Source organism: Olea europaea, chromosome 4, assembly GCF_002742605.1.
Source record: "Olea europaea var. sylvestris chromosome 4, O_europaea_v1, whole genome shotgun sequence".
Lineage (NCBI taxonomy): Eukaryota > Viridiplantae > Streptophyta > Magnoliopsida > Lamiales > Oleaceae > Olea > Olea europaea.
Genome location: NC_036240.1, coordinates 223784 through 237053, shown reverse-complemented (window position 1 = coordinate 237053; position 13270 = coordinate 223784). Strand labels below are relative to the sequence as shown.

At 35.1% G+C, this 13270-nt stretch overlaps 2 protein-coding genes across 2 annotated transcripts in view; one reads left to right on the top strand and one right to left on the bottom strand.

Annotated features, from left to right (window-relative positions):
• Positions 1-2443: 2443 nt before the first annotated feature.
• Positions 2444-6640, bottom strand: LOC111393165 (probable serine/threonine-protein kinase PBL16). The gene is made up of 6 exons (XM_023018558.1): positions 6350-6640; positions 4906-5213; positions 4674-4809; positions 3732-3868; positions 3113-3236; positions 2444-2982 (listed from the first exon to the last, which is right to left on the bottom strand). Exons 1-6 carry the CDS (start codon positions 6411-6413, stop codon positions 2621-2623), a joined length of 1131 nt encoding a protein of 376 aa, XP_022874326.1. The 5' UTR covers positions 6414-6640; the 3' UTR covers positions 2444-2620.
• A 4032-nt stretch (positions 6641-10672) lies between these two features.
• LOC111394006 (subtilisin-like protease SBT3.18) overlaps positions 10673-13270 on the top strand; it is a 3896-nt gene continuing 1298 nt past the window's right edge. Inside the window, exons 1-5 of the mRNA XM_023019796.1 lie at positions 10673-10753; positions 10839-10930; positions 11028-11125; positions 11244-11399; positions 11641-12311. Of these exons, the coding sequence (XP_022875564.1) occupies positions 10673-10753; positions 10839-10930; positions 11028-11125; positions 11244-11399; positions 11641-12311 (1098 nt within the window). The remainder of the gene's footprint in view (positions 10754-10838; positions 10931-11027; positions 11126-11243; positions 11400-11640; positions 12312-13270) is intronic.

Genomic DNA, 13270 nt, shown 5'->3' with positions numbered 1-13270 from the left:
TGATGAGAGTAATAGCATCAAGAATTGGCTATAAATTTAGACATGAATGACTTAGATGATCACAACATATTCACATTGGCATTATAGACCAAACAACTTGCCAACAACAAAACATAATCATGCAATGCTCTTTTGGTCTGTCCTCGTCTTGCTTGGTGCCCATTTGGTTTTCGCTCTCACCTTTTTAATGATTTTTCCTCGTGCAATTGCCACAATGTTGTACATATATGTAAACAACACATTGATTAATGGACCAATTTTGAAAATTGATTTATTTGCAACCTTGTTGAAGGTCATTTGTAATTGTTGAGAAAGAATGGAGAGGTTTAATATGACACAATATAAAGTATAAGATCACAAGAATAGAAACAAGATTTAAAATAAAAAAGAAAGAGACTGGCAGAGGAATCGATGTTTTATTAATGACAACCAATGAAGAGAATACAAAGGACTTAGCAGTAATGTTTCTGCTTCTCCTAAACTAAATAAAGGAGCCGCATATTTATAGGGGACGTCCCTAATTCTAGAAATAATACAAGATATGGAAACTAGGATAAAATCGTGTATATCGGAAAAATAGGCAATGAGCTACAGCTCAACGACAAGCTCGCTGCTCCAATTTTGCTCCTCTTGCTTGAGTGTCAAGCTAGCGACCATTCAGCGCTGTCAACACAACTTTTCTTCCAATTGGACCCTACTTTGACATCTTGAAGCCTAATATACAAAATGCGAAACCCAAAAACTAATTTGGGTGACAAACCTAACATTAATAATGAATTTAAAATAAATATACTTAGTGTTTAGATGATGATAATCTGCAGTTTTGTCTCTCTTTTTGGTCATGGCTTTCACGCCTCAAATAATTTCGTCACTATTTTTTCACTGTTTTGATTGATATAGTGTATTGAGATATTTAATCCTCCCTTGTAGTCCAACAATGTATCCAGTAACAAAACATTATGCATTTGCAGGTGCCTTTTTCCTTTAGAGTGGCACATTTTGGCCCCGTTAATTGATTTTTTGAACGTTAGAAGAAATGTGGGGTCTACCTGTGAGAGAAGAAGTCAAAAATTACGGCTTGAATAATGAAATAACGATCAAAATCAATTTTTGAAGGTAAAAAGCCCCCTCCCAAACAGGCTATTTAACTAATTGCTACATCTATCTTGTTTGAACAACATATGAGCAGCAAATTATTCCTTTTCTTCAATCAATATCTTTGAGATCCATCTTAACTTGAGATGTTTAATTTCCAGTTTCTGTTGAATGCTGATTGTTGACCCCCCCCCCCCTTGCAATGGTAACATGGACAACAGATGTCTGATCCACTCATGTCCATGCAAGCAAATTCTGTAACATTTTGATCGGAGATTTGGTCAAAAAATCACGGCGATAATGGATGTGGGAGATGCTCTACGACATGAGACAAAAACGTTTGGGCATCGACAATGTGATCAAGAATGATTGCAAACAAAATAATCAGTCGTAAGCAACTCCATCGAAAAATATAAGGAATTACAGCCTCAAGTACTTAAAGCAGAAAACTCGTAATTTTATGTATATGAAGTTTGCATATAGTTTTTTTTTTAATCCTTTGAAATGTTAAAGAATTGATATTTATGTGTTCTAGCCGACGTGGCGGACGTTGGATCAGAACTACATGGCTTCATCTTATTAACCGAAATCTCACATCACTCTACTATACATTAACAAGAGGTTAGTCGCTCTACACTCTAGGTTGATATTTTTGATATTCATTACTAAAAACGTTACATCAATAATTTCTACAGATACTTTGCAGCTCGCTTTAAAGGCAACTAGAGCTTCGACTTAAAGAAAGGACTTCAAATAGACAAAGGTTCAATGAAAGAGTGTTTCGACAAAGAACTTTGGATGGAGATAGCGCTTCGGCCAAAGAGATCAACCATTTTCCTTGATTTCTTCATTTTGTCCTTGTTGACCATCAAATGTATTGCCTCCAAGTGGTTTTGACGTGGCTAACCCTGGGGCTCCATGTGACTTCCACTGGAAGTGTTGGATACAAGGCGTAACAATGAAGTGAAATCCCTTCAAATTGGTAAAATGAGAAGTATCACAACTATTCTGATACCCAACAAAATTTCTACTCCTCCAATTGGTACATTTTAGATTTTGTAAAATCTCATAACTTTGCATCATGGTTATGGATCCTGTCATGTAATGAGGCCCAGACCTTTTTCCTACTAACAATAAGGGCTTGTTTGAGCCACATTATTTTCAAAAAAATATATTTTTCATCGGTGATTTGACATCATTTCAACAACGCATTCTTCAATAAAATAATGTTACATGCAAATCTAAAACTTTTTCTTATCTTTTAACACACATTTTCAATTAATTTGACATGAACAATGCATTTTTTCTTAGAATGTGGCTGAAACATGGGCTAATATACATGTATAGCTCACAAGAAACAAGTACGTATATAAACATCTCTTTTTGTTCTCAAAAAAATAAAAATAAAATAATAAAATAAAATAAAATGGAACATGAATCATATTCATTATACAGAAACCTTCTATAAACTAAAGCTGAAGAAGCTTTGGAAAACAAGTAATATTTCTAATTCACTGTGCATCACTTAAATTGATGAGTTGGAGATCTTCCTTGTAACAGGAAAAGTAGACTTCTCAAAATCAGGGACCAGAAGAGGCTCTAAGGAATCTACTATGTCTCTCATTAGTGGTCTTGCTTTTGGATTTCGATTTAAGCAATGGTAAGCAAGCATGGCTGCCTTTTGAACTCCTTTTATGGGATAATCACCTTCTAGTCTTGGGTCCACAATATCAAGCAATTTCTTCTTTTCTTTCACAAGAGGGATAGCCCAATCGGTAAGATTTTGTTCACGAGCTCGTCTGGATTTATCCAGAGATTTTCTTCCTGTCAGAAGCTCAAGTAGAACCACACCGAAGCTATATACATCACTTCTAGGACTCAAATGGCCTATGCAATTGAGAGTTACATAAGATGAGTTGAGTAGCATATGATACTAAGAATACATTGACCTCTTATATCAGCATATATTTTCAAACTAATTGTCTGCATTCCTGAGGATAGTGATAAACATAAATACCTGTCATTATGTATTCTGGTGCAGCATATCCGTAGGTTCCCATTATGCGAGTAGAAACGTGGGATTTGTCCCCAACTGGTCCATCCTTAGCTAGACCAAAATCAGAGAGTTTTGCATTGTAGTCCTGTTTAAAGAGGACATGTTACAAACACAATCATAAGCATGAGCCAATAAGATGAGTTAATTTAAATTGATCCATATATGAAGAACCTAAATGCTATTATTCTGCCAATCTTGAAATTTCATTGTTACAATATTAAGCATGTATATCGCGGAGGCACTCTGTGAATAAAAATTTCATTTACTTTGAACTAGCTTATTTGGAAACGGTTTCATGGAAAAGAAGGATATGAGAATGTTTTTCTGCTGCTGACCCCACTGAGGAAGTTGATGCTTTCAGTTGAAAAGCGGGACTTCCTAGATAAAAGACTCCATGCTGTTTTTGTTAACCAGGTTATTACCTGGCTCTACACGAGCTTATTTCAGAGTGGCTTCATTTAGCACAGTCTATGACTTTTTTCTATTTTTACATTCTCATCAACACACATTTCTGTTGATATAAACTAAACGATCCAGTTCAAAAACATATCTAAAAAATTGAGACTTTTCAACAACAAACCTGGTCCAGTAAAATGTTAGAAGTCTTGAAATCCCGGTAGATGACAGGTTTCTCAGCTTCATGCAGAAAAGCAAGTCCTTTTGCTGCTCCAAATGCTATCTTTAATCTGGTAGACCATGGAAGGGGAACCAAGACTTCTGCAAGAAGCATCTAAGCATGGACAATACTACGGAAAAACAAAGACAAGAATAGGAGGCTGGTTCGGAAATTCGAAAGATCTTATGGATGCAATACTTTTTATAATGGAAGCTTACCAATTTAAAATACATCAGACCAAAAAATTTAATGAAAAAGTAAAATATTTAATCAAATTACCATGTTTGGCAGTTCTCGAAATAACACATCATATGCCTCTCCCAAAATATAAATAAAAGCATATAGACCATATTAAATAGTCTGAGAACTTTCTATTGAAATTGTAACAGAGTCCGCTAATGAGGTACATTACATGCCTCTCAAATATTCTCGAGTGCTCTGGATGTTGTTGTGTTGCCTCTCTTCCAAAATAAAGGATAAGAAAAAAGGTTTCCTAAAAGCTCTCTCGCAGTTCAAGTATAGAAAGGTCAGTGAGAGTAAGACGAACAGCAAGTACTAGCTCATCCTTTTTCCTGGAGGGGTGGTCTTGGGAATTGAAAGTAAAACTTTTATGATAGTATTATGATGTAAAGTACGTGTCAGTTTTGGTCATGGCCCTATTAAGTCATGGACAGCACTGTCCCTGAAAATCATAAACCTGCATCATAACATGGTTTAATGGGGGAATGATGTCATAGAGGTAATATTAAACGCAAAAAATAAATATGGTGTAGGTTCACAATGACACTGAACTTTCTTACCTGCCTATCTTAAAGGAAATCTTTCATAATTACAAATAAATAAATCAATACTTTAAACAGAAATGCATCTTGGTTTAACACTGTGAAGTGAACAAGCAATACTTACTTGAAAATAGATTGTTTTCAACGCTCCCTCGAGACATATACTCGTATATTAGAACACGGTGTTCATCTTCACAGCAATATCCAATCAATTTTACTAAATTTGGATGAGAAAGCTGCCCCAAAAAAATTACCTCAGCCTAAAAAACCACAAAAAAAACTCAGCAGAAAGGATCAAGAAATCTATTAGGATAAAGAAAATGCAAGCATGTCAAAGTGGACATTTCACCATTTACCAGCCATTCCCTGTGACCTTGATAACTGTTATCTCCATCATGAACCTTGACAGCAACAGTAATTGACTGGATCCCTTCTCTTAAATCTTTGGAAATGTGCCCTTTGTATACATTTCCAAATCCTCCTCCACCTAACATGTGATCTTGTCTGAAGCTTCCAGTGATCGCCTTTAGCTCATCAAATGTAAAAGCAATAAGTGGATTAGCTGCTGTACTACGACGCAGGTGTTCCACTTCCTCAGGATTTGATGGTAGCTTAGTGTCGTCTTTCCTTGCCTTTTCTGATGGACTTAGATCCTTCGTAGACTCTAAACATGATGATTTAAAATATTACAAAAATAATGATAAAAATAAAACACTACACTTGAAAAAGTTGAGATCAACTTATCTATGAGATTAAACCAATGTGAGAGATCACTTGCCAAAAATACACACTTAATATAGGTGTATAAGTAGAAAGAAAATATTACATTTTTTTGGAGACTCGCATATTTGTTGTTTTGATGGTTATAGTCCTGTCAGAAATTTTACGTATAAATAGGAGTGATATTCAATTTGTTCTATCCATACGCATCTCTCCAAATTCTGTTCTTGTTCTATCTTTCTCACTCTCACTTGCATGAAAACAGCCACAGTCTCTACTATTACAGCCAAACTAGTCATCAATATGAACTAGTGCCACATGAAAATCAAATATTAAGGATGAAATGAAAAGAGAAAAATTTCTACACTTAAGTCAATCATTCACGACGATAGAAAAAAGAAGTCTGCATCGAGTATATCAACGTTAGTCCTTTGCCTTCCCAACTTGGTGGCAAAGCCAAATTTCAGATATGGTATCCCTTACAAAATCCTAATTAGGTCACACAAATGGGATAACAACATAACAGCTACAAACTTATTTGGCCCTGTTTGGCTCCATTTTTTAGCACTCATTTTTAACCAAATATTTTATCAAATTTTCAAGTACACATTTCATCCAAGTTTCATCAAAATTTACTAAAAATATGATTTTTAGGAAAATCAAACAGGGAATTAGTTTCACACAGAATGATTCATGTATATTATAGGATTCCAACTTCGGTATCTTCAACTTGTAGATAAATAAATTCTTTACTTGAGAGAATATCTAATCATCACCAAATCCAAACAAAAAAGAAACTTATATGTAAAAGCAAGAGAGTCTAAATTAATAGCCCAAGCCCCTATAGTTTCGATATTTACCCCTCCTTTGGCCATTTTAGAAAATCTTCTTTCCATGAACTCGCTTGCAGCAGCATATTTCATGGGATCGGCAAAGTTTCGAAAATATATATTTGATCAACTTTCTTCAAAATCCACTAAAAATCTAATTTTATTTATCAAAATGCTTAGTCCCTTAACGGCATCTAGTTGTTGAAACATCAGCAACACCCAGAAGCAAGAACTGAGGAAGATAACTCACCGGACTTTGCATTGGATGATACTCTGTATATTGTAGGTTCCCATCTACACCAGCAATTCCCCATTATGTAGAAACAATCAAACAGCCTACTTTCAATAACTACGACAAACCCATCGCACTATTATCTCGTAAATTATACTCCAAAACAAAATAGAAAGTTGACGCACCCACTCCTTCACCCAAAAGAAAATAAGAAAAAGAAGAAAAGTGCAATGTGAAATGAGTTTTAGGAGTCGTATGTCTTTGAGTGTTTGCAAATGAAATGATGGGGTGCACTAGTGTAGTGGGGACTTTCTTGAATCTTGGTTGTGTTTGGCAGAGTTAATTGATTCTTTTAGTGCGCTTTTTTTTCATTTCTGTAATTGGACACCCTCCTGGCGCCTTTGCCAATCCCTTTCTATCATTCTCCAAATCCCCTTTTTCTTGACATGCGCAGTTTCCCTCAGCCTACGCCAGTTGTAAAAAATTATGTGTTATGTATAATATTGAAAAATTTCTACATAAATCTTCCTCCATTGCAAATGTACTAAATGGAATTCCTCATTATAGTCATTTTCATTTATTTTATTTTCGTATGATATTTTTGGTTGTATACGTGTAGACAACAATCAAAACAAAATAACAGAGACTGATTATTTTTATAGCTTGAGGGAGATCTTATCAGCAACTTCTCGTGGACTAAAAAGGATGTGCTCAACTAAAATATGCGTTTCAATAAGCAGCTAAGAGCGTGTGATGAGAGGAATTAGTACAGTACATTTTGATTTATAATAAAAATATCACTTTTTCTAATATTAGTCAATTAGGTGCAATGAATGCCAACAATTTAAAGTGGCTGTAATCAAAATGGATAGTGGCATACAAAGATTAGTGCTCGTGCAGCTGTTTTTTGGCTTTCATACTATACTTAGATGAACCTAACTGTTGTTAGTTTGATGCTGATCAACAATAATTATTTGTAGACTAAATTTATATGCTTCAAAATAAGTATTTTACTAAATTATATTGAGAGATTAACTCAATATTCAGTCAATCACCGTAGAAAATATAACGGTGAAAGTGAACAGATTACTTGAAGAAAGTGAACAATTTACTTGAAGAACTCTGATGATTTGTGAAGAATACTATTTCTCTTTTAGTGCCTCTTGAGATATTTTAATCCAACAATTCATTGATGGTAGCCTCATAATGTCATCCATACATTGGTTTTGCATCTCTCTGTCTCTCTCTCAACACACACATTGGATTTTCTAATCCTTCGACTTATCCCAATTTGGAGATATGAACTGAGAGATATGGTGCAAGCTGAGCTTATAAGCTTCATATTCTAATTTATCTGACTAGTGTTTGGATCTACTTTAGGATACAATTGGAGGAATTTATGTGGGAGAAATGTTTGTGGTGGGCTTCTTGTTTGTATGTTTCCATCTTGTTTGAAATTCTTGGAGTGATCACTTCCAGGTGGGGAGCACTCAAGGTTTGTATTTGAAAATCTTGCGAGAGTTAGGTTCCAAATGACAATGTAAAAAGAAAAATCTAATAATTTGACTAAAACTAGTTTCATTTTAATATATTTTAAAGCGAGCAAGCGGGTAACCATTGTGATTATTCATGTATTCCTTTCAGACCTCCACATATCCACAGCCCCAGCCCGTCCACCCCCCAGCCCCCAAGAAAAAAAAAAAGACTGAAACTAACTGCCCTCCCCCTTTTCTTACTTACCACAGTTCCTGATGAAGCATGAAAACTGCTAAAGAAACACAGCAGTACAAGCAATCAAAACTAGTATTGTTCGTCGCATGCAGATACAATTAGTAGAGAAAACAGATACAGAATTTGCTATTTGAAGGGATTACAATTAATAGTCCCTTTTTCCTAATGAAATTGGCAATTAATCATTTGTCATGACCTGCATCTAATGTCTACGGCAGCAATTTAGTAAAAACAGATAATTTAGCTTGTGCAGTACTACTGCAGTTTAAGTTCATGTTTGGCAATTCAAGCATGCTTCTATATTATTCAGGTTTTCAACTTAACAGATCTGTTGAATGTTGTATACCAATTCATAAAAGGGTAACTGAGGTCCTTGCACATAGCGTTCGATGACATTTGCCTTCTACAGAATGCTTCAATTTTACAGTTGCAACAAATATATTCTTTCTTTCACCTTTATATATCAGCACAATATACTCGTTATACTTTATGGAAGAGCCGGAGAATTTATTGGAGATTACTATTTAGGAATTAAAGTATGCAAGAGCCTAGGCTACACTGTTCTCCCAATCTCAGGCTGCCTCTTCGAGAGGAGGGAAAGCCCACTCAGGGAGAAAGCCAAAGTAAAGCAACTGAAACAGGCCTAGAATAGTTTTGATAGGAGGTGAGTCTTGTATGTATCAATCATTCCATCTATTTTCTGCCGTGTCATTTTATCAATGAGTTTACGAACATAATGTGTCAAAATTCGAAGAAGCAAAGAAAGAAACAGTAATATGTATTCCTCTACTGGTTACCAACATTGCGACCACATAGATGCCCTATCCCGAGCAGGAAATTTGAGCACAAAAAGATTCTTAAAATCAGGCCAGACAGCACAGTTTCTTCAGTTTACCAAATATATCACCATTAAACCCCTTAATAGTGTTTTTATAAATTTTAAAGGGTAATTAATTATATGTCTTTCTAAAATACTTATAATTGGCTCTCAGGTTGGCGCATAATTTGAAGCCAACACGATTCTTTACATATATCTACTTTTAAAAAATGCTTAGAAGTGGTTATAAATTCTGAAATCTTCCTCAATTTACTTACATTCTACCTTCTACATACATGAGCTTAACTTGAGTGCAAATAGATGAACCTTAAGATTTCAGTCAAAATTATTGCTCATATATAACCAAACTCATAGCACTACTGCAATCAAATCTAAATTAGATCATGATGCATAATCATAGACTGCCATGACAGAAATTCACAAAGCATGTTCTCAGTGTTCACTTGAAAGTTTAATGATGTGAATTTCATCTTGGACGGTGAAAATCAGCGTGCCGTGCAAGCCTAAAACTTTCATCATAATCCTGCAATCAATGCAATGGGCTTATTTTACTCAGTGTTGGGAAAAATCTAGCTAACTAGGTAATGATTTCTTTTGGTATGCAAACCTCTTATGAACATACAAGTATACTTTGTTCAAAAAATTTGCCATACATTTGTTATTTATCTAACATTAAGTGCGTTGCTGCATCTGCTGTAAGTGTAATTATGTTGGAATACATGTTTTATGATTATTGGCACGAATAAATTTCCACTAATAGAATATAAATTAGAAAGAATTGTTAACGGCTATGCATTCATTCATTGTCGTCTTGTTTATCAAATTCAACAAGAAGCTTGGGTAGCTTAGGACCTCTTGCACAGGGGATACGTACTCTGCTTATTAAACGTGTTTGGGCTGGCTAATGCTGGACAATTCTCATGAGTGAAGTGTACACCTATTAAATATTTGATGCCAAATAGTAAAGTCTCAAAATTGCAAGGCCCTAAACTATAGTGTATGCTGTTTCTAGATGTGCTTATTATACTAGAGTGAAATTTTTTCTCTGATGCACTAGATTTTGGCCAGTTTTCATTTATTTATCAAATATTCAGTATTGTACCACTGAACAAAGATGAAAGATGTTCGGTCAAATATCTTAAAATTTGTAGTACTCCGAATGCAATTTCAAATGTTTTTACCCTCTTTACATATTCAACAAGTGTTCTGGCTGTTGAATTAATGCTTTTATTCGGAAAGGGAAATATTTATCCTTCACTTAGAAATGAAAATCATTAACCTGAAGGTATGTTTCCTTCCAACGAAACTGCCTATTGTCACTGATTATGAATAAGATAATACAGTATTGCATTAATTTGCCTAATCAAAATCATCAGCAAAAGATGGCTAAAAAGAGTTTTGTGCCATTCTTTCTTGTCATGAATGATGATAGTCACATGTGCTTCTCTTAAGGGTATTCATAGTCTCGATGATTTAGCTTGATAAAGGAATTTTTTTTTTCCAGGTGTTATTCACTTAGAATAGACCGGTATGATACAAGACATATTAGTGTACGTAGAAAGTGATAGAGACAGGCAAAAATATTTTCCCCTCTGCCAAAAAAAAAAAAAAAAAAAACTGGAGGATTGTCATTTTTCCTGCGGCTTTAAAATCCTTTTAGGCAAGCAATACAAAACCATTCTCTCATGACAACCCTCTTTACGTAGGAGTCAAAAGTCAACCCTTTGCTTGCTATTTAATTCCAACCTTCCATGTGGTTTTTCATTGAGGCAATGGCTAATGTTTTCCAGCATTTTTGGGGCCTGCCCCTCTTACTTTCACTTTATTTAATTCACTCAATATCCACTTCCCATGTAACTTCAGTGCTTCATCTATATTGTTCCACTCTAGTCAGGTCAATATCATCTAATTTTTTCTTTTGGTTCATGTTTCTCACAGGTTTACATTGTCTATTTTGGGCACAACCAAAACCGAGATCATCTTCTTACATATCAGTATCATGTTGAGCTTCTCTCTAGTGTCTTCGAAAGGTGTCATCTACCACTCACATTTCTTTTGAATAGTACCATGCCCTTGCTTAAAGCATGGAATCTGACATATTTTTCCTAAATTTAATTATTTATGCAGCAAAGAAGATGCAAAGCAAGCCATTCTCTACAGCTACAAGCACAGTTTCTCGGGTTTTGCTGCAACTCTTAATTCAAGCCAAGCAACCAACTTAGCTAGTAATGAGCTTATTAACTCTTAATTTCTCACTACAAAAAATGCTCCAACATAAAAATACAGTGCATATTTATCACCTTAATTTTGGAGTTTTCATCAACTCGGAAAAATTAAATGCAGATATAAAGGGAGTGATATCGGTGTTTAGGAGCAAGACAGTCCAGTTGGACACCACGAGAAGCTGGGATTTTATGGGTCTTGCCGTGGACTACAGCCAAGGAACTCCATCGCAGCTAGCTTATGGTGACAACATAATTGTTGGAGTCTTCGACACAGGTATCTCCTCCTGTCACGTGACCTAATGCAGTAAGCTATAACCAAAACAAGGGGAAATCTTCGATTTCAATCCCCAATTATCATGTAAAGCTGCATGCGTTTCACAATTTAATCAACATGATCAATGCACAATTAGTAAGTACAATTTCTAGTATCTTGTATATTAGCAGAATAGCAATCACATCCTACAATGGCTGTATTTTAGAAATTAATTTCTTTCTTTTGATTTTTGAATGGTAAGGTATCTGGCCAGAGTCCGCTAGTTTTAAAGAGGAACCTGGCATTGGACCTGTAACTAACATCTGGAAGGGCAAATGCATGCCTGGAGAGAAATTCAATCCAGAAAAGCACTGTAACAGGAAGTTGATTGGAGCCCGTTATTACCTGGCAGGGTTCGAGAGACAATATGGACCGATAAACAAAACAGGAAACCACGAATATCGATCAGCTCGAGATTCCCTCGGTCATGGAACTCACACAGCTTCCACGGCTGTGGGTTCACGGGCTAAGGATGCAAGTTTATTTGGTTTCGCGCAGGGCATTGCACGGGGAGGATCCCCCAGGGCTCGTCTAGCTGTGTACAAAATATGCTGGAACAGAAATTTTGACGGAAGGTGCACTGAAGAAGACATATTAGCAGCTTTTGATGAGGCATTGCACGATGGAGTGCACATCATATCGGCTTCTTTTGGTCCAAGGCCGCCATTGTTGCCATTTTTTAAGTCCAGTTCCGGTATTGGTTCGTTTCATGCCATGCAATTGGGTGTTCCCGTAGTATTTTCGGCAGGTAACAACGGCCCTGATCCATCTCTTGTCGGAAATGTGAATCCATGGAGCATCTGTGTAGCCGCCTCCACCATTGACAGACGTTTTCCAACCAAGATAATGTTGGATGACATTATCTCTTTCACGGTAATTTACCAAGTTAATTTTGTTTTTAAACCAACTTTCATTACAAAGCAACTCTGCAAAGTGGAATTCAATTCATGTTGTTTGGAAAATAGTAGCAAGAAAGTTGGCTACATCTATAATCAGATATATATACCTATGTCATTTATCATCATGTGTTTTTTAAGTAGTAGTTATTTTCTCATTATAATCAAAAGTAATCATCATATACAAGGTTAATTTTTTTGGGTCAAATTTTCGCTTTGTTCATTAAACTTATTTTCTAATTTCAAATTAGTCACCCAACTTCAAGTTTATTTCAATACTGGGCCGTCAAACATATTAATAGAAAATCTGTCATTAGCTAGCTTATGTTTACTAATTTGACATTCTGAATAGTCTAGATTTTTTGGTTTGTCTAGTTGTTCGAGCGTGTTTCACAAATTGATTTTTGAGTTATGAAATCTTCCTCAAACACATTAAGAAGATCTATATGAAAGATAAAATTAAAATAATCTGCTCTCTTTAAATCTAGAATCTATTGGATAAACTTTCGTTTTGAAATTTCAAATGCATTTTCAATTAATATAATCATGTCTTCATGACTAGTTACAAGCTTGGGTGATATTGGGATCACAAGTCACATTTGAACGATATAATCTCTATTGAGATGTTAGTGACATAATTGAAACGATAAGATTAGGAATCGAGTCTATTTTGCTTATAGTTTATATTTTTTCCTTTTTTATAATCTGTTTATTAAATAAAGTAATTTAGGCTCCGTTTGGTACTCATTTTTTTTCAAAATGCATTTTTCTCTCTCTCTTCTTTTCAACCACACATTCTTCATTAAAATAATATTACACGTAAATAAAAAACTTTTCCTTATTTTTCAATCAGACATTTCTCATCAATTTACTATTTCAAAATGCATTTTTACATAAAAATGGTTCCCGAACACCCTCTTAGTGTAGTTTAGTTGA